The 26,663-nt window shown below is 31.9% G+C and overlaps 1 protein-coding gene across 8 annotated transcripts in view; it reads right to left on the minus strand.

Annotated features, from left to right (window-relative positions):
• LOC130894290 (aryl hydrocarbon receptor nuclear translocator homolog) overlaps window positions 1-24,981 on the minus strand; it is a 97,063-nt gene extending 72,082 nt beyond the window's left edge. For 4 of the 8 annotated variants that reach the window (XM_057801066.1, XM_057801048.1, XM_057801056.1 and 1 more), the window contains exons 1-2: window positions 24,705-24,981; window positions 24,330-24,378 (exon numbers count right to left, since the gene is read on the minus strand). In XM_057801066.1, the coding sequence (XP_057657049.1) occupies window positions 24,330-24,378; window positions 24,705-24,732 (77 nt within the window). In that variant the 5' untranslated portion in view covers window positions 24,733-24,981. Of the gene's footprint in view, window positions 1-7,167; window positions 7,522-24,329; window positions 24,379-24,704 lie in introns of those variants that run through there. The other 4 variants (XM_057801033.1, XM_057801017.1, XM_057801009.1 and 1 more) reach the window with 2 other exon arrangements.
• Window positions 24,982-26,663: the final 1,682 nt, after the last annotated feature.

Genomic DNA, 26,663 nt, shown 5'->3' on the forward strand with positions numbered 1-26,663 from the left:
GAGACTACCGGAGATGATATTGATGACTCGGATGATGATAATGAAGGACTAGACTCAGGATCAGGATTAGTCATTGAAACTGGAAATGGTCGGGATTTGACTTATGATGATCGAAATATTAATGAATTAGTAAAGAAAGTCGTAAAGTGGGTCCTATTTTCAAAAGAGCATCCTTGAAAAATGATACAATACTTAAAAAATATGTTAAAAAAGAACATGGAAGAGAGCTTAATTTACTACTCGAACGTAAAACAGTCTCTTTACAATGCTGGAGCGATTTGATCTTTTAAAAAATAACGTATAAAAGTCACTTATTGATCTTAATAATCCTGTACCATTTGAAGAGTCAGATTTTCAACTCATTAGTGAGATAATCAAGGTATTGGCGCCAGTTAAATTATCTGTGGAAGCACTGTGTCGTTCTGATGCCAATTTGTATACGGCGGATGCGACACTCAAGTTCCTTTTTCAAGAATTGCGTGACAATGACTCAATTTTGGCTTCTAAATTGAAGACACATTTATTGAACCGCTTGAAAGATCATTGACAAAGTGAGTAAGTGGAGTATTGAACTATCTACAGAATCCTCATACTGAGAAGACTGAGTTGGAGACTGTAAAGGAGTTATTTTCATGTCCAAGCAAAATGATCTGTTTTTTTATAAACAGATTATATTGTTAACTGGGAAAATTGAAAATAGTGATAATGAAGAAAATGACATTAACATTGAACCCACGCAGACAACTAGTAAAACTGAATTAACATTAAAAAAAAAGCTTCAGAACGAAATAGAAAACAGTATGAAAACTATAAATCCTGAAGCATATAAAAAAACTGATCTTTCTAAGATCATTAAGCAAGAAATGAATCTTTATGAGGCTAGTTCCACACGAGGTTATAATTTGGAGAAGGCTTATAAAAATTTATTGACGATTCGTCCAACTTCTATCGAGCCTGAACAAATGTTTTCCGCTGCCTCAGATTTGTGCAACAAATTACAAAGTATGCTTTCGGATGAGACGTTGGATGCGTTGTTATTTCTTAGATTTTATTTTCGTGGCTTAAATAAGTAAATAATAGTTTCTGGTCTATTCAAAATATGTGTCCTATTAACATTGATCTGTTTTTACAAATTTTAAGAAGTTATTTTTTTAAGTTTATTGTAAAATAAAATAAACAAACTAAGCAATAATTTATTAAACTATTTTATAAGGGCCTAGTTTGTTAATTTTATTAGAAGAAATTATAATTTTGTTTTGTTTTTGAAGATTTAAGTAAAGATTTAAAATAAAAGGTTGATTTTGATATGTTCTACTTTCTATTACCAATACAATCCCGGGACTATCCAGGAATCCCGGTATTAACTGTTGATAATCCCGAAATCCCGGGACTAGAAAAATCGACCGGAATCGAATTCTCTAATTCCAAGCTTTTGAATAACTAGGTATTCATCGACAAAGAATGAAACGAGGATATTGAGATATAACAAGTTTTCTATTAAATAAATTCATCTAATTGAAAACGCCACCTTAAAAATGACAATAGACATAAATATCAATGTCTATTTTTTTTCTATCAATACATTGATTATCTTGAGCAATATATGTTGTATCTAAAAATAGACGTTCTTTGTAGCTTTTTTCTGTTGTTAATAATTTGACAAATGTATAATCTATAGATTGGCCTACTAATGTACGTTTTCAGAGTATAATTTGCTGCCACATTTGTCAGATTTGATGAGATGATCATTGTAAGGTTGTGAAATAACATACAATATTTTCCAGCCCTAATTATATAGATTTTGTATAAAACAATAAAAATGGTGCTAATGAGACTTCATAATAAATAAACAAAAACTCTTCTAAATTTTAAATCAGTGGAAAATTTTAATTTTCGACCATTTTGGAATCTATCTTTAAATTTTCAATTCAAACTCTTCCAGAACAATTCTATTGTATTTGGTTGCGAATCCTTTTCAATGAAATGTTCGTTAAAAAGTCAAAGAGAAATATTTTATTTTGTATAAACTATAATATAATATAATTTTTATTATTTTAGGAATTACGACGGAAATAAGAAGAATAAAGTAATAAAAAGTTGAACGCATCATGCATTTTATATTTTTATCGTCATATACAAATCAGAGTCAGGTAAGGAAACGTACGTTTTTGAAATTTTGATGATTTTCCAAGTTTTTACGACATTTTTACGTCTGTTACATCCTCCAACCAAATATTCCATACTTTTCATTAAATAATTATACAACTACTTTGTTTACTTCTCTTACTGAAGACATGAGAATCAATTTTCGGATTATAATAATTATTATGAATACAAAAACCACTATATAATCAGTTGAAAATATTATTAAACATTGAAGAAGATGTATTTTATTTATTGTATATAAATAGGATTTCAAAATATGAGCTTCGGTTGTTTTGAATTTCCTACAGCTTGAATTCATGTGAGAAGCTAGCAATATTTGCAATTTACAAGAAAAAATTATTTCTCCTCAGTTCACAATCTTCACTCTATCACTCAACTTTGCCCGATTAATTTTCTTCTCGGAATATTTGAAACTAAATGCAGACAGTTGTTGTAAGGAGATATTTCCCAAGAACAACAAATTGACGGAATTCTGTGAAATTATGATGAAAAATCAAATTAAAAACGATAATTACAGCAATGTACTGTTTACCGATGAACTAAATTTTGAATACATTGTAAGAAATCAGTCCAAGATATTGGCTAGGGAAAATGGGAACTATATCTGTATCATAAATTTGAAAATTGTTTAGTTAGAAGTAATGGTTTATTTGACACATTACGTTAAGATTTTGATTTGTATTGTTTTTATCTATAGTTTTCTTTTTTCAATTATCTTTAAGATTATTAAGGAAATTCATTTTTTAGAATCTTACTTTAAGGCAAAAAGATTAAACAATATTTTTGTTAAATTATTTGTGAAATGCGAAAAAAAATCTTAGTAATTCAATAGCAACTCGACGTACTTTTTCCCATTCCTGGTTCGATTCTGTTCGATTTCAATTCTAATAAGAAGGGTGTAGTGGAAATCTAGTACAATTATAATTTATTGCGACAGTATATGTAAAATACACACTGGTAGATTTGAAGTGAGTGCAGATCATTTGTTTTTGTGTTAGTATCTATACTACCTGATATCACTTGATATAGAAAACGCCGGCCAATACAATTTTATCGGCAACATTGGATTGTTAGTATCATAAAAAAAATATATCTAGATAAATTTTTATACTCCTATAAACATGTATTATTCAAACAGACGGTACCAATTATATCAATTATTTGATATAATTCTAAATAACTCTATCCCCCACTTGCACCACGCGATAAATGGTAAAATATGGAATTAAAATCAATTTTTCAATCTGTTTAATAATGCTATTATTTCTCACTGATTTACATGTTCTCGTCCTAAGTACTCAAACATATTTAAAATAACCATTTGACGTTGAATATACGAATTTTTATGACCAAACTCTTACTGACATTCTCACTAACACTTTTTTCCCTATTTGACACTCTATCGTATACATCAAAATAGCACCAAAAAGCCATCACTCTTAATGAATTTAAATACTTAATAATAATTAACACTGAAATTAAATACAAAAATAAAAAACAAGTACGAAAAACAAATTAAAATAGTTGTAACATGCCTTCAACTTAACATTGCGAACCACAATTGTGAACAGTCGAAACCAAACTATGTATTTAATTTAATTTAATGCAAAGCGCTTCTTTAAAATTCGCCCGGTATAACAGGTCAGAAATTTTTGTAGTCCTTCAAGTATAGAAAAGGTAAGAAAAGTATGTTTTGTTTTCAATTCAATTTCCTGCAAATAGTCAAGATAAAAATATACCTCATGTGTTTTGTCTATTTACTGCAATGATCATTAGGAGATAACATATGGCTTTGTTTAACCGAAATTATAAAGAAAGCCAAGTAATCTTGCAAATGTATTTGAAAATAGTGGATTATAATAAAGCAAAAAAATTAATTAGACATTAAAAGTTTCAATCTTTTTCTTCAGCACAAAACGCGATTGCCTGCTATTTCAGTCAATTTGTTTGTCATTTCACGTGCCAAGAATTAGTTAGGTATTCTTGAACATCTCAAAAGACTGTATTTATCGGCTTCCTCGCTGGCTAACTTTCCTCAGCTTTGTTGGAGAGTCGGTATAACCTCATGTCATATACTGTTGTTTTTTCTTTGCATATTATGCTACTCAAGTTTCGTCATCAGTAATTATTTTGTTCTCAGGACGTTCTCCCCATCCGTGTGGTAGTGGGAACGAAATTCTAAGGCAGTGCGTATTCGACTTCTTCGACTAGTTATGGTGGATCTCCTTGAACATCTTCCATAGTGTCCACCAAGCACTGAGTTTTCAATAGTATCATTTTTCTCGTAACTGCCCAATAAATGTTTGGAAAGTTTTATGAAAGTTGCAAAATTGCGGAGAAAATGAATTTTTACATCGCTTTCTTCGACATCAGCCTACCACTTTCCAATTAATGTTTCTTCAGATTTTCTATAACTACTAACATTTTGTCATGTCCAGATTTGAACGAGGATATACAAAACGGACAAATAGGCAAAATGTAAATTAAACTATGTGAAGGCCTCAAAAAATAGTGATGCTTCTGGAATTTATAAAATATCTTTTCAAGTATACTAGAAGAGGGACTGTTTCGTAATTTCAGGACCCCCAAAAATTATTGAATATTAATTCAACATTTTGTGCAAAATTTTTCGGAAAATAAAAACGAAAAATATAGAGGTACTGCTTAATTGATCAATTTTCAAAAAATAGAAATTCAACTATAGATTTATTACTCACTCTAGCTATTAACGCCGAAGATTATCGAAGTACATCAAGATTTTGGAATAAAAATATGTTACGGCGCTGTAGATAACCAATGTATCCGATTCAGCTAGCGTAAGCTGTGGTGTCTGTCGATTTATTAGTATGGTGAAAAGGAAAAGATTTCTGTAAAACATACTTGCGACTGCCTCGCATCTATATCGAAGTACCAGCATGTTTGTATCGATACAGATGAATGCATGTAAAGGTTTACTGTTAACGTCTGAATTTAGTTTGAAGTACCATAACGCGCGTTATTCTGAACGTCGGTGTATTAGAAATACTTTACTGACTTGTCCATTAGGCGATTACTGTTGAAATAAAAACCTTTTTTCCACCAAATTTAACAATTATTCAGAAATAACTAATGCTTAAATGATTGCTTGTTTTCAAAAAGTATTTTATCGCTTGCTGTATAAAATTAATGATATATTGATATATTCTTGAGCATTCACATTTCAGTTGAATTAGATGAAGTTGCTAATAATTTTATTGCATAATGCCTTGCATTTTTTTAATTTTGATTCAGCTACGTTGAAAGACAATAGACTTTAACAGTTTGGAAACAAATCAATTATTTTCATAGCTTCATCTAATGTCACATTTTTAATAGTTAAGAATGATGGTGAGTTATCTGTAAAGGTAATTAAAAAGAACTGGTATCTATAGGATGGGGCTACAATGAACATTAATGAGAATGTTGTAAACATTCTCAACGTTATAAACTCCATCATCCTGTAGATAACATTTTGTCAGGAATGCTTGCTGTTGAATTTTATTATTAAAATATTTTCAAATATTTTGATTCGATGAAGTTAAATATATAAAAAATATTACATAAGATTAAGATTGACAGATAAACGAAACAAGGCGGATTTAGACTATAGTAAGGTATCCAAGATCATTTTTTACCATTAGAATTTAACAGATAAATTTCTCTACCACACAAACAAAAAATAAACATTTATCTTATTCATCTTGGAAGCGCTATTGTCAGCACTAAGTCACATAATATAGAGCGAACTCTTGAGGTCAGAAATCATTTAATAATAAGAATGCAACACAATTGCTAAACAACAAAATTTAAAACAATACAAGTTATACAAGTTGGAGTACTCAGCCCTTTACTTTTGATAATACTTTGGACGAAATGATGCAGGCTAGCAAACGATCCAGAAAAATAGACCCCGTGATACAAAACATTGTAAAACATTACAAAACATGAATCATCTAAGATTTGAATGAAGAATTGTTTCTGTCCTTCATCTTTTTTAAACAAATCGTTGTACTCTTGCATTAGTTTAACGCCTCGTTCTGCAACATCATTCACTACGTTTATAGATATTGTTAAATAAAAGTTTATAAAAAAAATTGATGGAAGTTGCACCGACAAACTGTTCTAACCCTCTATTGAGTATATATTTTGATAAAATGATAAAAAAACATTTTAAGTAAAATTTATAGTTTTATTTTATAAATTTAAATGCAACTGCGAATAATTTTATTGATGGCTGCTACATATTTTTGAGATGTAACAACTAGGAAAAAATTATTTCTATTCTGATTTTATTATAGTATTCATGATTCATTTATTGATTAATATAATCAGGAATTGTAAGTTGTAAATATTAAGTCATAGTTAGAGCGTAAGTCGAAACTTAACATATTTTATCTGTTATTTTAAATTGATTTTCTACGAAAAGAGACCTAAAACCAAGATAAATAATAGCGAATAACATATAAAAAGATATAGGAAATAAAAAATTGAAGGATATTAAGATGTAGATTAAATATTATCAATATAAGTGAATTAGTATTATTTTATTACATCAAAGTTTTCAACAAATAAATCGAAATGAGTGCGACAAATAGTGAATAGTGTTATTTGAAGAAATTCTATATTAGTTAGAAAATGAATATTTAATGGGATTTTAATTGTTTTGATAACCTTTCTATAAAGTTGAAACTCATTTTTCATTTCATTATAATTACAAAAATAGACTTTTTTTATAAAACATTAAGCCTGTAATTCACTGTAATACCCATAATTTCCATAAATGAAGAAATAAATAGAAATCAATTTTTTCTTTAAAAAAATGCCATTTTTACAGATATCAATGAGTTTCCACTAATAATACATTTTTAATCACTGTGAAAACTTTCTTGAATTGAAATAAGTGCCAACAGAGAAATTTAAAATGTAAGAACCATTAAATTATTTTATAGAAATAGTAATCGTTTATAAAAATTAACTATTTACCTTATCCGTTTTTTCGAAAAATGTGCAACGGGGGTAGGATCCTGGCCCAAGCCGATAGGAGGAACTTGTACATGGTGAGGAATAGGAGGTGGTGGCGCATGAGGTTGTAAATATGCAGGGGGCGGAGGGGGAGCGTAATGCGGGGGTGCTCCCCCCGCGTAAGCAGCGTACATATCCACAATTGGTAATTTAAAAATAACAACACAATTAAAAGGCACTAAACTCTATCACAAATTTTTAAGAAGTCACATTAGTTAATATATTAACGCAAAATGATTCTGGGGGTCATCACATGGCACGGAGATGGTGGGAAACGAACGTACATCCGACCTCAACGATAGGTTTTAACGAACTGACGGCTCCGAAAACGCTGCTTAATGGTTTAGCCTGTAGAATTGGGTAGATAATAGCGAAGCGCAAAGCTTAGTTGGATGCTGTAGTACTCAATATCAAACATTCATAACTCTCATTCCTATTTAGTTTAGATTTCTAGAACTATTATTTCAATTATAAAATATATGAATAATTTTCATAGCATTTTCCTTTTTTTATAAAAAATACAGTAAATATTACAGTTCAATATTATAAGAAGAAAATACATGATCTAAAACTTTCCTAAATTATGTAGATGTTACTAAGACACAAGTAGTTTAGCAGCATTGATTTAAAAAAAAATATTTAAGTAATAGTTTATTAGAAAATGTATCATAGCCCAGTTCTTATGGTAAAGTTCTATATAAAGCAGTAAAAAGCAGACAAAAGTCAATATTCATATCTTCTTATCTTAATTTCGAATTCAATACATTATAAAATGTAAATGAGCCAATCCTAAGGTATTAACCAATAATTCTATACCTTAGTGACAGGGGGTTTTTCAATATAAAAATGGTGATTAGTCAATAATAAATACATACATTTTATATTTTCAAAAAAAAATAGTATAGTAGATGTTAGGTCAGGAATTTCTTTCACAATCAATTAATATATACACATATTTTTTTTGTTTCGAATACTAGCGTCATATAACCTTATTATAATTGTTTCGACAAGTGCTTTGTATAATGCGATCAAAAAAATTCCACAGTAGAAACTCAATTCAATAAAAAGATACATGAGAATATTCCACATACACTATTATCAATAAATGGAAATTAAATACTACTATCAAAATGGAACCCTGAAAAATCATACAGTTCATCAATTGTTTACTGAACATTAGCATTAGCAAGAATTCAACCAAAAAAATTTAAACAATAATACGATAAAAGCAACATATTCACAGTTCTTTTTTTTCAACTATTGCGATACAAGTTCGGGATTCGCAGCTAAAAATTTCTTTATTCACAAAAATAAAACACTTCTTATTACCAGTGTACCTGAATGGAACTATGGTATTTGAGAAGGTGAAAAGTCTTTATGCACATTTTAAAAAGACAGGTAGTAAATGTATGGATGGAGAATTGAAGCGTCGGAGTGTTGGTTCAACCAGTCTAAGGTGCGACAATCCATGTCAAGCGTTAAAGTAATTGGAGAAACTACATTCGCAGACACCGTTGCAGCAGGAAGACATTCGAAGAATTTTCTAATTTAGTTGCTGATGGACGATATAAGCCTGCTCCTGTTTAAAATAGACAAAACTTTCCTGTTTTGGAAACAAAAAACTGTACAACTGTAGATTTCAATATCAAGCCACGAATAACTTACAAATAATTTTTGTACTTTAAAAAAATCTAAACACAGACATCTGCCTGTATTTTGTGCGAGCAAATCAGATAGCGTGGTTTACAAGTGTTATTTTTGTGCATGATTCCGAAATTGAATTGTATCTTAAGTTAAAAACTTATTTGAAAAGACAAAATAATATATATTTCCAGGCTACGGTTATGGAGGATGCGTTTGCTGACGAATTCTGTGTTGCCAAAGGATTTTAAAAAATATTACTCATTACTAGTAAAACGAAAGCTCATCTTTTTTTATAATAATCAACTATTATCTCTTAAGACCAATCAAGTAAGAATATCGCATCCTAGAAGGCATCGAAAGATGATTACAGAACAATCAAATGGCAGACGAAAGTACATCCCCATCACAGAAATCCTTGGCTCCATATCATATAAATATTTGTCAAATATTTAGAGACATATATTACAAATCTATGTATACAAACTGAAACATTTCTTATATAAAAATCAAAAAACTTTCAACATTGTGACTAACATGTGGGTAGTTCAAGGATTGAATCATATTCAGAATAACCGGGATAACTTCCTTCGTTTTTTTATTAATCAAGTGGGTTCCGACGTGTTCATGAGAACGATAAATCGTTAAAACGCGAAGCCTCTGTAACCGTACCGTGAGGCAGTTCTATTTTTCACAAAGCATCAGGTTATCCTCATGGGCTTGAAAGTATGCATACAAATATAAAAGTGAACTTTCCATCTCCCAATGCAACAGTTCAAGTTCATCTTTGTACCAAGAAAAAATCCAGCTCATTATACTTGATCACATTAGACAAGTCTATCAAATCAGGCTACTGTGATCCTGATATGTTATGCAGTGGAATAATTATAACCAAGCAAAATGCATCCTTAATATAAAAGTATCGTTAGAAGTCAAGTCATACAAATTTAAATCTCGCTGGAAGGAGCGGTGGTCTGTTCTACTTCACAAATGATGAACAATCTACACAAATCCAAATTTTATAAGAACAAATTGCTGAAATTGTGAAAAGGAACAAAAAACGAGAAGCGAATTAAGAACTATAAAACATATACAATATATTTTATTTTATTTTTCGCCATGCGATTTTTGAAACTTTTCAACACATATTGTGTTAAAAAGACGAATCATTCTCCACCACGACAATGCGAGCTCTCACACATCAGTTCAAACAACAACGTTTTTGAATATTCAAAACATCGAGTCAATGGGTCATCTGCCATACAGTCCTTGTTTGGAACCCAATGATTTCTTTTTATTCCTACATATCAAAATAAATTGCGAAATCAACGTTTTTCTACACCCGAAGAAGCGGTTGATGCGTTCAAATCACATATTATGGAGGAATGGTAAAAATTCTTCGACAATTCGTTCTAACGCATGCAAAAATGTATTGATCTAAAAGGAGAATATTTTGAAAAACAATAAAGCCATATCCAATTATAAATATTTGTCTATCTCAATACTAAAGTAACGACGCTCGTATGTGCAGCGTCAGTGCTGCTATAAAAATTCATTCGCCAAAACTTGATTAGTAACCTTCATGTGGAGCAACGTTAGCAAGCAATACTTAGTCTTTGAAGACGGTGATTGTGCTATATGAAATTATTAATAAAGATGATGAGAAAATCCAAACATTATTGGTCTTTAAGATGCAGTAATAATTGTGGCCTCAAGTTTGAAAAGTTTAGAGATATCTGCTTTACATTTTAACGATAATTAAATAAAACACAATTATCTCAAAGAAGTAATGCTAAATTTATCAAGTAGTGACGTGGCACTGCAGTTTGTCGGTAAATGGAACACAATTCCAATTGTGGATATAATTGTGTGGTCAATTTCTATTCGAATCCAAATCCGATTATACCGAACAAGTATTCTTACAACTTAATTCTCTATAAAACTGATTTTCTACTGCTAGTGTAATGAAGTATTTCAATATCTTTTTATAGCATAGTAAGTCACGAGAATTTTACCACAAACTCCGATTTCATTAATGAACACAAAACCACGTCAATGTCCGTAATATTTTATTCTGACTTTGAAGTTAAAATCAATTACTACATGAAGATGCTAATAGATAATAGGGAAACTCATTATTAACATAAACATAGAATTTAATAAATATATAAAATTTATCACTTTAAAGAAAATTATTCAAAGTATTCAAGTATTCAAAGTACTTCCCGAGGAAAAATTTTACTGGAATAATGTATGAAGATATACCGCCCTTAAAAGCTGAAACAAGTGCAACTGGGACCATGAAATCTTGCCCAACATCTGCATTAGAAGTGATTCTAAGTCTCCACCTCTCCACATAGTTCTGGAAAGCGTAGCAGAGAAAATATCATTTAAAATGTTCAGAAACAGAATCATAAAAAAAACCCGTTCCTAAATAATAACTAATCCCGGGACATGCCTCAAGAAGTTACATCGAAAAAGTTTAGCTTGGAGAAAAACTTCACCTCCATAATAAACTTTAAAAGCAAGGGGGATCATAACACCATAAAAGAAATGAACAGAAATGCCATTAAATGGTTACCAAACACTCTGAAACTCTGGGTAGTGCGCCGAGCATTTTTCAAGCAGAAATTTATGCAATTTAAAAATGTGTTCAGTTCAATCTAGAGAGAAACTATCACAAACAAGAGATCATTATTCTATCCGATAGTCAAGCAGTTATTAGAATACTAAACTCAAATATCATAAAATCCAAACTCGTTTGGGATTGCCTAGAAAAATTAAACGAGCTAGACAAGAAAAATAAAATTACCCTACAATGGATTCCAGGACATACCGGAGTGAAGGGAAATGAAATAGCTGATAAGATCCTTCTGTGGTATCAGCTACAGAACAAGGGAAAAGCATTAAAAAAGAAGGAGAAAAACCAATTATTGGGACAACCTACATGGGCTAAGACTCTTCTGGGAAACTATAACCAGAATAGATCTGCAGAATGTATAAACCTAAGTAAGAAAAATCTCCGAACACTAACAGGAGTTCTATCGGGGCACTATCGCCTCAACAAAGACCTGAAGACGCTAGACCAAGCAGATAATGCGGCGTGCAGGTTTTTTGCACAGAGAATGAAACCTCTGTCCACATTCTCTCGAAGTGTAAAACACTGAGGAACTCCTGAGCACTACATCTGGGAGCGTCTGAAATGGAAGACGAAGATCTCTGGCAATTAAAACCATACTTTTTAAAAGGAGTGAGATTAACGGATCATTTTTAAATACAGGGTTCTCCATTATCGCAGCAAGAAAGGGGGACACAATAGATCCTTTAGGTTGCAGTGTATACGAGACCCCAAATCCATACATACATATAAAATATCTGAAACAAGCGAAAATACTTCAGATTACTTTTCGAGGATTATTAGATTTCTAGTTATTATAACCATAAACTTCTCTAAACGTCTCTCATTTAATACTGAAAATATCACAACACAATTAAATATTTTTGAAGTCGTTCTCTCGGTGGCAAACAATACTCTAATCGATATTGAAAAGTATTCCAGTATGTATATAAAATAACAAGGGTGATAAGGGTTAGGATGATTTATGATGGAAAACCCTGTACTGATAGTAGGAAAATTTATCCTTATCAAAATCTCTGTGATAATGAAGATGTATACATGAACCATCAAAAATGTCAAAATAACAAATTCAGTTCATTTAGTCGTACTTTCGCGACTGAATAAACTTACCGTCATTCATAAGGCTTTAGTTTATCCTCCGAATATGATAGCAAGGGATTTGCGAAAATCTTCAACAATAACCATTTTCACTATTCATGAATAACGTAAAAGCTTGAGGTAGATTTTTTATCTAATTAAAGGAAATGATGAAATGAGATTTGAAAAAAGCAACTATTACTGAAGATAATGTTAAAAAGTTTCGTAGATTAGTAGAAACGTAAAATCAAAATTTAGATGCATTTATATATGTATATATATATATATATATATATATATATATATATATATATGTATATAAATATATATATATATATATATATATATATATATAGAGAGAGAGAGAGAGAGAGAGAGAAAGAGAGAGAGACTTGAAGTTCTCTCAATATCAAATTTAATATTGCAGGTAAACTAAAAATGCTCATATTTGAAACACATTCTTGGTGTTTTAACAGAAAAACAGACAATTACTAGTTATTTATGAACTGATAAGAAAAACTAATTTTCTTATCATAATTGAATCTAAAAAAGCAGCAAACTGTCTCATTTCCATGAGCGAAAATGATCTTTACCAAAATCAGGCCACAAATCAACAAGTATACCAAATGCGTAACACAGGACGTTAAGAGTTACATGATAATAAATTGAAAACTTGAAAATTGGTACAGTAAAGTGATAATTCATTGAAATGCCTATATAAATACGCATTCTGGGAAAGTGGGTAATATTTGGCTGTCTACCGAAGATATACAAGGGAAATATAGGAAAATACTAGCTTTTTACTCAACTGAAAGATATATAGAATTCAAATTTAATAAATAAAATAATTAACTAAATTAATTAAAATAAATAACTAAATAAACTCTCGTTTTTGCTAATGTTCAAAGTGTGTGGTAGGTTAGGATAGGATCGACTGCGTTGCTTTCAAGATTTTAAACAGCAACCTTTATAAGTCTGCTGTGACTTATATCAGCTATGTCGGTTCTGGAACGGAGAAAAGGGTATTCGCTATCTTGGATGTAAACGTCAACTGAAGTCATTTCCACCTTCTTGGATGACATCTGCCAACTATCATATGTTCTATGTCACCTGTCATTTCCGCCATCTGTCAATTGTTCCGTGGTATCTATGATTCAGCACGTCAGCATCGTTTCTGCTATTTGTCCTGTATGATATGTTGTTTATGTTTCATATTAACTCGTAAAACTATACATGATATTAATTTTTTTCTTCTAATCAATAAAAATCTGACCTTCTAGGGCATTGTAATCTTAATCTTACCACCTAATCCACGCAGATAAACGTTTGTTACTTAGCTGATTAAACTATATAACCAGTGCACATTCCTTTACTGAAGTTATAAAAAAGACATTTCAAAGGTAAACTACCCTCGTAATCGTTACACATCCACCAATAAGGGACAACAAACTCCCTAATAGTATGATATTGTTAGTTAATTATATGGACTTTAATATTGTTAGTTAATTATATGGACTTTAAAGTTAAAAAGGTATTCTTAACAGAACGTCATTTTATAATGTTCGATTAAAAAGGTATTTGAACGGAGTATAAACGAGGTAAAGAAATCATTGTACACGGTGTCGATGCTAAAAGACGTTAACAAAATATCGTTCGCATGTTGCGATTTGAGTAGGATAAATGGTACATATGAATATAGAGGGTGATAATGTTTAAAAAGCACACACCAGTTCAGACCTATAACGTGCCTCCCCACTTTATATAAGATACTTACAGATTGTATCACTAACAGAATTTATAGGCACGTCGAGGAAAATAACATCTTGGCGGAGGAACAGATCAAAAAAAATTCAAAGAACAACTTGATACTTCGACAAGCACAGAAAGATTACTGGAATATATCGTGGATTACAAGAAAGCGTTTGGTAGTGTATCTCATTCCTCACCGTCTTGTAGATTTATGAAGTCTACTCAACTATTGTAAGCTTCCTTTCAACAACAATGAAGAATAGCGAATAAACATACATCTGCAAATCTGTTCAAAGTCATCCACCATGATACATGATCCAAAACTAACAGAAACACCAACTGTAACATCTCCTATCTTCTCTACATGGATGATATTGAACTATAAGCAGCAAATGCGCATCAAATCAATCACCTTCTCTCACGAAAATATGCAAGTACCCAACGGAGATATAGCACAAGCAATGGAAAAAGGGAAAACTTCAAATACAGATGTTAACAGGCTTGAATATTGGACCACAAGCAGGAGAAAGCTAGAATCCAGGACAAATACACAAAAAGAGTACAATCATTTATGAAGTCCGAATGAAATGAAGGAAACTTGTGTCCAGGCAATCAACACCTATGTCACGCCTATTTAAACATAGTCTTTTGAAATCCTGAAATTGACGAAAACAGACCTGGAATATATTTAGAAGTTATTACAAATAATAATGAGGAAGAACAACAACCACCACCCGAAGTCATCCACCATTAGAATCAAATTATCCCGAAAATAGGATGGAAGAGACTTAATTGATCTTGTGAACAGACACTCGAGAGTTACTGAAAATACGTGAATTAGTTTACAAGATATCAGAATCCTCAGCACTACACCGAATTATATCCGTGACGGATAAGGATTACTCACCTCTGAACTTCGCGTCCCTAGAATCTGACTTAGTTAGGATTCGAAGCTGGAGCAATGGTCGCAAAAGGCGTTGCACAGTAGACATCATCATGACCTCAACCAGCCGTATATTGACAAAGAAGCTTTAAACAGATGGCTTACTATCCATTCCAGAGACTGAAGGATTCATGATAGCTATCCAATAATCAACACTAACAACTACAAGTAGAATGTGATCAAAGATTTGAACACTCAATCTGACAAATACAGACACAATACTACAAGTAATAGCCGCAGAAGGTTCTCAGAAATGACAATTAAAGACTCTACGACGATAGGTCCAATATCACCGATAGACAGGTGACGAATAATAGACCTTACATCGTGGTGGTTAATAGAAGAGTCAATTCAGTCATAGCCTCAAAAAAACACTAGGATAAACTGGCTAAGTACGCAGATCTCGCAAAAGGAAATATGGCCAATATGGCAGAGCGAAAATGTGGAAATAGTCCTAGTTATTATGTCACGAACTGAAGTCGTGCCTGAGATCCTGCACATTCAGAAGGTTATGAAATTGGATATTTACCTCACAGTGCGCAAGTTCATTTTGTGAACTGAGACTAATCTATTTGCTCCTTTGTATTTGAGATAGGTAAATGATAGCGGCCATAAACTAAGTAATGCATAAGTCTTTTGCATAATAATAATAATAATAATAATAATAATAACAAAATACTTGCCGTGGAACAAATCGGCCCTTTCATGAAATGAAAAGAAATAAAGCCTTAGAATATATCGACGTAAACGAGAACATTAAAATTGAGACTGCGTCCGGTAGGAGATAAGAGGTATATCTGACCGTCAACATCCAACCATTAAGCAACACCAATTAACAAGAACATCAGTAGAGCATTAAAATTCTTATCACAGAAAACTTAGAAGAGCGGTCACTACGAACTGCTTTAAAACTACAGATTTTGCACACACTAACAAAAACGAATGATCAACTCAAGACAATAAACAAACTGAAACAAGAGAACCTATCACACGACCACAAAACGAAACCAAACAAAGAATAAAGTGGTCCATACGTACAACGGCAAATAAGCTAGGACAACGCAGCCATAAAAGGAATAATAACCAAACAACAAAACAAATATGAACAGCTTACAACCTTGAACAAACTTATATACGCTACTGGAGCAACAATACAAAATAGAGTAAGAACCCAAACAACCGGAACTAATAGACAAACAAAACCACGAAACCATGACCCATCCTGGAAAAGAAGACTTCAGCCTACATTCAATCAGATAATGATAAAACAAAAGAAAAATCTGTACCAGAAGTACGAAATAAAATATGCCAAAAAGATAGTCTAACAACAAGTGCAAAAAGTGTCAGCAAAAACAAGCAGGATAAGAAGGTGAGAAGAAATATCAACTCAATACAGACCAAACAAAATGTTCAGAGAAAATAACAGCAATTTTTACAACACGATCATAATAAAAAGCTCGCTCCAGCAAATCATCACCCAAAACAGGAAGCACCACACAATAAAAAAGGTTACAAAAAAAAATACAAGACCGCCAAAATAAAAAGAATGAAATGGAACAATATCATAGAAAACGAAGTAAAAGCGGCAATATACTCAACAGAAAATCGGAAAACGCCAGGTTCAGATGGAATAACCAATTTCTGGCTGAAAAAATTGTATTGCATCACCATGCGACAAAATAATCAATGAAAAACAAAACACCCAAACTGGCGAACCAAAGGAAAAACTAACTTAATACAAAAAGTGAAGAGACCATAAAAGCATAGAACTACAGACCGCTAATATGCCTATCGGAAGGATTAGATGACCTAATAACAAACAACAAAAAATACATACATTACCGAAAGTAAAGCCTGTCATTATCGTGGATCGATTTCAGAAAAGTTTACGGCTCAATAGCACATACCTGGACCATAGAACCTCAAATATCTACATCAACCACATTTATATCGTTTATCACTAGAACCATGCAAACGTGTGACACTGACCTCTACTTGACACCAGCATCAGTTTCTAAAAGAAAGTCAGAAGTGGAGAACAGTAACAGGAGTAAAAATGAACAACGGTATCTATCAAGAAGATTCCTTGTCTCCCCTATTGTTCTGTTTAGCACTGTTCCCTCTTAGTACAATACTAAACAGCATGAAGAAAAGGTACCAATACAAGAACGAAAAACAGAAAGTGAGTCACTATATATCAATGACTTAAAACTAACAACCTAAAATAACATTGAACTAACAGAACAACTCAAACTTGTAATAGAATTAAATTCACACCATTCTCGATTTTGACAACATTCAACCAAATAGAGTCGACGACTAAAATTGCCCAAATCGAGATTTGGGAAATCATTGCAAGAATAGACATATTGATAGAAAGCTTTTGCAATAAATTAATATGTTCGAGCAATTTCATGCACTAATTTATTGTGGAGCTGTTGCAATATTCCGTTTACACAATCAACAAATACACATGACAAAGATCTATACCAACACCAGAAAAAACCCGAGTGGTAACGGTATCAATAATATTGAGAGCGAGCTAGAACTATGCACTCCCCTTTTAAACGCTTGAGAAACTACACCAGAAAAATATTTAAGGAAATAGGTAGTCACACACAACAACCTAAACATCCACAACATTTGCATGAATATATTCTTCTATATATCTGCTTCAGCAGAAGTTGAAAGAGAAAAGTGTGTGGCGACGATGATCTTCCTCAATAAAAAAATAATCCTTCCACTCCTGACTGACCCAGGGAGTCACCTTTCTCTAATAACCTTTTTAATGTCCTAATAGCATGCAATTAACTTACTCCTCTCCGATTTACCTGGTACGCGTTTTAGGAAAAACCAACACACTTACACGAACCCTGGAGACACGTTTCTAATCGAAGAGAAGCTTTGTCTCTGGGTAGCTAAGCGATCAGATCACGAACACCTAGATCTCAGTGGAGCAGCGCAGCGCAGCTCCCGAAGATTCGGCTCGCGTGCCTTAGTGTCATTTTTCGTTTTGTACGTAAGATTGTGTATATTGTTTTGTTTGGTATATATGAATATACAGTAAATTTAAGTAGTTATCTAACTTTTATTATTGTGCTACCTCTTCGAAATCCTAGATCCTAAGACTAGCGCCAATAAGTGTTTATCAAGATATGTTACGTAAAAAAGCAACTGAAAAAGGAACAGAACAAAATTTTTCATACCAACTAGACAATATCCTACAGGCAACGCCCAAAAAGCATGATAGAAATGCCGTCGATATCAGACGAAGAGATGCGATTAAACATTGATTTCACACTAAAGGAAATCACTGAAGCAGTCCAAAATACCAACAACTGCAAAGCATATCTGCACATTGAAGTATTAAAGAAGAGAGAACCGACACGTAAAAATTATTCGCGCAGATGTCCAGTTATAAAAGACTTAGATAATTTGAAACATGGCTGAAATGCGATCTTATGCTCATCAAAGCAAAAACCATAAAATGATATTGGTTGTAATCCTTTGTTTTTCAAAGTTCTTGTGGACATGTCCATTAAAGACAAAGACTGGCGAAGGGATAACTCGAGCATTTTCAGACATTCTCGCTCACACTCGGCGGACCCCAACAAATCTGCAGTCTGATCAAAGAAAGGAATTTCACAAGTTTCAGCAATTGATTGATGTGGAATTTATAATTATAGCATATTTAGCTGCAATTATCGAGCTGTTACAAGAACGTTGAAATAATTGTATAAGCATTTCAATTTGAATGGCACTTATGGATAGATATTCAACCAGAAAAAAACTGACAAATACAATAATACCAAACATACGACCAACCAGTATCAACCTTCCGAAGTCAAATCCAATGAAAAAGTTATTTTAAGCAAAACGTATGATCGTCTACACCCAATTGGATAACTGAACTATTTAAAATTATCAGTTAAAAGTACCCAAACATTCAACGTATTTGTTTGAAGATATGCAAGGTACAACGGAGCAATGGCTGTTTCTATGATGAAGAATTACAAAAAACATCGAACCCAGACATTTACTTGGTGGAAAAAGTGATTAGAAGAAAAGCCAACAAGAAGTATATTAAATATTTGGGTTATTAGAAAACTTGGATGCTGTGTAACTACTTGTTGCGTTGTGGTCCAATCCATGCCACAGCATAGGACCATACAACTGCATTCAAAGAAATGTAGAACGTCTTCGGTAATGGTTTTTAAATTCTCTATTACCTTTTTAAGTTTATCTCCTCAAATAAATCTTTTTCTCAAAGAAATGGTGTGAAGTTAAATTTATAGTTTTACTAGATTTTACCCGCGGCTTCGCTCGCATCGAATCCATTATATAAGTATCAGAAATCATTATAATAGAAATATATCAATATGATAACTTTATTTTATTGCTTGGTTAGTATTATCAATTTTTAAAAATTACTACATACAATGAAGTTTCAAAATATGCTTTACTGAAATACAATAAAAAATGTTAAAATATATTTTCCTGTAACAAAAATAAATAGTTATGAATTCCAACAATTAAAAAGAAAATGCTGAGTATTAATCTAGAATATTTTTGTAGACTATAAGTTTTTTCTTTGGTTGTAAATTTGTGTAAATTCCGGGCATTAGATATACGTGAACACGCTACATATAGTTGGCCTTGAGAGAAGCATGGCTTTTCTAAATGCACTCCTGCTACCTGTAATGTCTGCCCTTGTGCTTTGTTTATAGTAACAGCGAAGTTAAGCTTGAACGGAAATTGAACTCTTTTAAATTGAAAAGGAAGTTCAGTTGGAATAATTGGATTCCGAGGTATGATTAACACTTTCTCCCTTGCCGACACCTGTTAAAATAGTAGCACCAAGTATTTTCTGCCCCAATTTTGTTATACGAAGCCTTGTTCCATTACATAGCCGAGAAGTATCTAGATTGTGCATCAGCATTACTGGTACATTTCGTTTTAATTGAAGATTATGTGACGGTACACCTGACAGTTCAAGGGAATTTAAAAGCTCGACAGGATATGAAGTACTTAGTTCCGTATCCATAATTGTAACCAACAACAAATATTCCTTCATTTCTCCTTGCACATCTTTTAAAATTTCCGGTGTTGATATTATTAACCACTTCATTTTTTGGTGCTAAGGCCCGTGACGAATTTTTAGATAATGTAGATTTACGCTTCAGAGGCATTTTTTAGACATACGCTTTTAGTGACAGTCACTATACCTAACCTCAAAAATTCCAAACAGCTGAAACTATAGTCAATTGAATTGGATGTATAGATTAAATAGATATTGACTTGACACTCGGTAATATCGTACGTCGATAATATAGTATTTAGGGTTTGAACTTCATTACTGTATGTTAGATGGCGCTGAAGTAATAAAATTTTGATATTTGTTGACATTTTTTTTATTTTTATAAAAAATATTTTTTTAATAACAAGTATACATACTATGTTACTTCTAGTACTTCCCAGAATATGTGTACAAAGTTTCATGATGATTCGTCAAGTAGTTTTTACGTGAAAGCGTAACAAACATCCTCGCTTTCACATTTATAATACGAGGATGTATGGATATTTAGTTAGCCTAGACCAGTTTCATGCATAAACAAAATATTGCGTTACCATAGCAATGAACAAGAACTTATTAGAAATGTCAGTGTAAAATTTGACATCGACATTGGAGTATCGAGCCATCATCAAGTACCTGTATTTAAAAGGGTTAAGAGGTAAGCAGATATGCTTAATACCCTTGGTGATCAATGTCCTTCATATGCGACAGTGAAAAATTGGACTGCAAGCTTCAAAAGAGGTAAATTTTCCATTGAAGATAATGACCGATCGGGAAGGCCAGTTACACGGCCACGTCAATTTGGACATGAGAAAAATTGCTGCAAAATGGATCCCCAAATGTTTGAATGTTGACCAAAAGCGTTCAAGGGTAGAAGCATCACGTTCGATCTTTGCTCGATTTGAAAACGATGTAGACTGCTTAAACCGAATTGTTACTATGGATGAGACTTGGGTACATTTCTACGATCCATAAACAAAGCAACAATCGATGGAATGGCGATACCCTGGTTCTCCAATACCCAAGAAGTTTCGTGTCCAAAAATCTGCTGGAAAAGTTCTTGCTTCAGTTTTTTGGGATTGTCATGGAGTAATCATGATTGATTTTTTGGATAAGGTTAGAACAATAACTGGAGATTACTATTCCACATTACAACGGGAAAAAATTAAAGAGAAAGGACGCGGAAAGCTATCCAAAAGTGTTTTGTTTTTTGCAGTACAACGCCCCTGCACACAAATCTCATGTTGCCATGCAAAAAATTCGCGATTTAGGGTTTGAATTACTAGAACATCCCCCTTATTCACCAGAGTTGGCTACGTCCGACTATCATCTCTCTCCTCGACTGAAAACAAAGTATAAAAGGTCGTAAATTTTTTTCCAACCAGGAGGTAATAAAAGCTGTGGAGGTCTGGTTTGCAGAGTAAAAAGAAACATTTTTTTAAAGGTATAGAGACGTTGCAGGATCGATGTAATAAATGTATCCAATTAAGAGGAGAATATGTTGAGTAATAAAATATTTTGACATTGAAATTTTGTTTGGTTCAATAGTAGGCTAATAATTTTTCAATATATCCTCGTATTAGTCAGGATTTTAAAAATTTTAATGCAACTACAAATAATTTCATTGATGGCTGCTACATATTTTTGAGATGTAACAACTACTTAAATGATGATAAAAATATTATCATGAAGAAAGTTTTAGTCCTTAATGATAATATTGAGGGGTGTATCATTATGACTATTGATTGTCCCAACAGTAATCGCATTTTTTGGTAAAAACTCGTCAATTATCAATCTGAAAGATTATAGCGATGTGTATTTTTATAGGATATTTATAATATAATTTCCTAGATCAAAGTTTTCTTACTAAAGTAATGTTAAACAAGCCGTTTGTAATCGTGCCTTAAACATTGATTTATTTTTTCAATTTTGCATTTCTAGAAAATTGAAAAAATTAGTTAAATTTACAGCAGATGCTTAAAATGTTATCCTTTTATTTCAACAGAACAAGCCATGTTATTTTAAAACATTTCTATTTTTGTAACATTTCTGATTGCTTGTGATTCTTACATCTATGGTAATCCTATCTTTCAAATCCTAAAAGCTAACAGGTTTTATTTTATAAACAATGTTTTTCAAGTATCCCCACAGGAAATAATTTAAAGGATTGATGTTAGAGTCATTTGCTAAAATCACACTTTCCAATCCATCTTCTGTGAAACACATTGTTCAAATATTACTCCATATTATGTGTATAATGGGGACATGCTGTATTTTGTTGGAACCAAATATTACTATTTTCAATATTGTTATTCTCTTAATGTTTCAAATAATAAAATTTCATGGTTAAAAGGTAATTGAAAATACTTGAATAAATTTTGAAATGTAACTTAGGTATATTACTATTAATAAATAAATTTAAAATTTCAGACCTTCAAGCTTCATGGTTTCATCTGTTGCTACTATTTAAACAAGGGCTCTCCATTTTCTTATGTTATTTACTATTTCTGTAGCCTCTTTTGCAGGTATTTCTCAGTAGTTCTTTTTCATGTTAGTACAGGTCGGCTTCTTTTTCTTTTGTCTGTTGTATTATAATTTAATGATTATCTGGTTATTTTTGGTACTGGTTTTCATAGTGTAAGTATGACCTATCCATCTCCATTTTTGTTTTGAAACCGTTAAGTCCTTTTTCTTTTCTTACGCCAAGTAATTTTGCAGATAACTTGTAGACATCTGTTGATGAACAATTGAATTTTCTGAAACATCTTTCTATTGTATTTCCAAGTTTAGGTCCCATATAATAGAACAGGTTCCACATTAGTTTGAACAGTATTAGTCTTGTTGTTCTTAAGATATTTCATACAGTGAATTAAAATTGTTTTGGCCCAGGCCTATTCTTCTTTTGATATCAGTTTTAGTACCTCTTTTTTCATGCCGCCAAAATAGTAAAATTGTTTGACTTGTTCTATTTCTCTTCTTTCTAAACAGATGACACTTTCTGTATCAATTTTATTGTGTCATAATTTCTTTATTTTTTGCTGTTTATATTTTGTCAAACTGGTGTTGAGTTATTATGTAGCCTGTTAGTTTTCTATTGTATGTGATTAGACATATATAATCTAGTCCTCCAGTTTTTTAAACAGATTCCAGTCAACTTCTGACCTTTTATCCTCTATTTTCCTCATTATCCAATCTATTACAATATTAAAAAGGGTTGAAGTTTAGTGTGAGATTCTCTCATACAACAAGGATGGTTATGTGACCAGTATCTACAATTATGAAAATCACGTTCCCATTGATATAATAAGAAGCCTTGTCAGAAACCTTGTTGAAAAAAAATTGGGATTGTTTCAGTGTAAAACTTTTCCTTCATCATGTTGGCAAACATCTATCAAAATCATTATCTGACAACTCATAAACCAACTTTACATTGTAGGAATGGAATTTATCATGTAAAATTTTCATTATGGATATTTGTGAAATATCAAAATATCTGGATATTTATCTCCTAGTTTAAGTGTATATTCTAACAGGGCACGAGCATCTAATAATTTGTTTTCACTTGATGCAGTTTTTCTATGCCCGGATTTAGATGAATACTTTAAAGCTCCAAATTGCAATAGACCTTCTTATGGGACCTTGTTTTAGTTACTATATAAATTGATTTACATGCACACCACCATATCCTCATATCAAAATTGATTATATTACAAAACTTGTAAACAAAAATTAATAAACCAAGCAAGCCATTTTCCTAGATTACTTAGAAATTCCTATATATACTTGAAACTCACTATACATATCTCCAGAATTGACTGAGAAAAATGTTTCACTGCAATTAGTACACATACCTTCATCTACAAAAATATTAATGTTCTGTTAATGATATCAGCTTCTTTATTCTCATTTGAAATGATGTTGCCAGCATTTAATTATATAATACAAAAATCTTGGTAGATGTTTTACCAAGTCTACTACATTCAAATATTGGAAAAACTCACCCTATATTCACGGCTCTCCTTTTCTGGATGCCTTTGGTAGGATCAGCACCTTAGAAGAAGAGGTTAAGATAAAACAATGAAGTATTATTAAAGGTTAAAATAATACAAATTTTACATCATACCAACGTAAAGAAAATCACATATTACATAACTAATAATCAACTGCCCTCAATAGTAATATATTAGATAAAAATATAATTACAGAGAAATACTTAGAAATTCAATATAATACAATGGAAACTCAAATAAATATCAATGCTAACTAAATATTATGAGGATTAAAACTATTTATTAATTTTAAATAAATAAATATTAGAAATAACTAACTAGAAAAGACGATACAGATTCAAGTTATTCTTTATTGGGAATACTAACCTGGCACAGAATGTGTAACAGCTGACATCTGTGTAATAAATCATGCGAGTTGATGTAATAACGCTATTATATTTGACACATTACACTGAAAACTGTTAAATTTAATACAAATGTCCATATATTTCGAAGACAAACATTGAAATTAACTTATGTTTACAACAGAATTTCCGCCATGTTCTAATAATAACCTAACCATGCAAAGTGGGAGGGGTTTGCCATACGTCTGACTTTGGCAAGTGACAGGCGTATGGGCTTGTTCACCAAACGCTAATAAACTAAGGCCCAATTTTGCAAGTGAAATTTAAACCTCAAACGTCAGCTCAAACTACAGATATCGACTTTTTCACGTGTTATAGATGGCGTTTACGGACAAACTACCGTTTAAATGTTACTAGCGGTCTGGGGGTAGTTTAAACTTCTGTTTAACATGAAACGGAGGATCCGAACTTAACTTTTTCAAATTGTTCACATTTTTACAAAATAAAGGGTTTTGGTAAAATGATTTAAGATTTACACTTTATATTTGATGAATTCGACAATGATGATGACGAAATTATCAACAACAACAAAAAGTTATGTTCCTAGAGCAAATCTTTAATTGTCCCACTTATTTTTTAAATTTGCTGTGCTTCTATCGAAAACATTTCTTTGTATTTCTTCACAAGGTTAACTAAAAGTACTACTTTATTGTGAGAGAAATTACCATTACAAATTATTATTTGTTCATTTTTGTTTCAAATTTCGTGTTCACAAAAGTTTTATTGTGTTAGCATCAAATGCACTGCGACGATTGTCGATCTGCCGGCTCTGAAACCCTGTTGACAGTCTCCGAGTTTCTCATTAATATATCCCACTAGCCTATCTCTTATAAGAGTGTTTAGAATTTTTGAATTTTGTTCAGGAAGTGTTTGGGTCTATAAATGTCACAGAGCTTGGAGTCTTCCTTTTTCAGGATTAGAATGATCAGATCCATATTCCATTCTGTGAGCAAATTGTTCTTCTTCCATATTTCCCTAAGAATGTCGTATATTTTTGTTATTAGACTCTAGAATTAAATCATATGTAATGTCATTTAGTCCGGCCACTTATTTCAAGGTATCTTTCATATATTCATCTTCAAACCACAGTTTTGTGGGACTTTTCCATTCCCCAGTATTATGTTTGCTACATTTATCACTTTTTTTATATTTCTATATTTTTTGTCAATAGAGCTAAAGCCATCCTACGTCAGAATCTCCCTATGGTACCTATGGTATAGGTACCACCAATTTCTTTGTGTTTCACTTTTTTCCAGCTTTGCGTTCTCTCATTATTTTCATTTTCATCTATGCTAATACTAGGAAATGATCTGACTCTTTCTAATGTAAGACTGTATTCTCTTTGGCTACATCTTTTAAAGCGTGTGAGGTCGTGGTCATTTTCCCGCACTGTGGTCTTTGGCATTACACAAATAATAAAATATTTCGTTCTTCCACTCCTTGAATTAATGACCTTCCTAACCACAAGTACGGCATAGCTCACTTTCCATCAATTTCCTCTGTACAGTCAAGAGTGTAATGTGCTTCCAGCAGTGATAACACTGTGAAACAGTTAGGCATATTCTTATAGTTCCTGCTTCGACAAGCTTCTTTGCCTCATTTGCTATTAACTTGTTTCCAAAATTTGGAAATTATTTCATACGAATCTTTAAACACTTCAAATTCCTTTTCAACTGAAATTTATGATATGTAATTATAAATTTTACTCAAATTATTAAGGTATTTCTTATTACTTACGGTTTTCTTGTTTCTACATACGTGAACTATTTCTAAAAATTCTTTTTTCTGGTACTAGACTCTGTTTCCAGAATATTTGAATGTGTTTTTCTACATTTCTTGGTTTGTTAGTTTCATTCTTATTCTTTATCTTGTCGTATTGATAACTTAAATCTATTTTCTAAATGTAATGTGTGTCCTAGTA

This window comes from Diorhabda carinulata, chromosome 1 (assembly GCF_026250575.1).
Source record: "Diorhabda carinulata isolate Delta chromosome 1, icDioCari1.1, whole genome shotgun sequence".
NCBI classification, from domain to species: Eukaryota; Metazoa; Arthropoda; class Insecta; order Coleoptera; family Chrysomelidae; genus Diorhabda; species Diorhabda carinulata.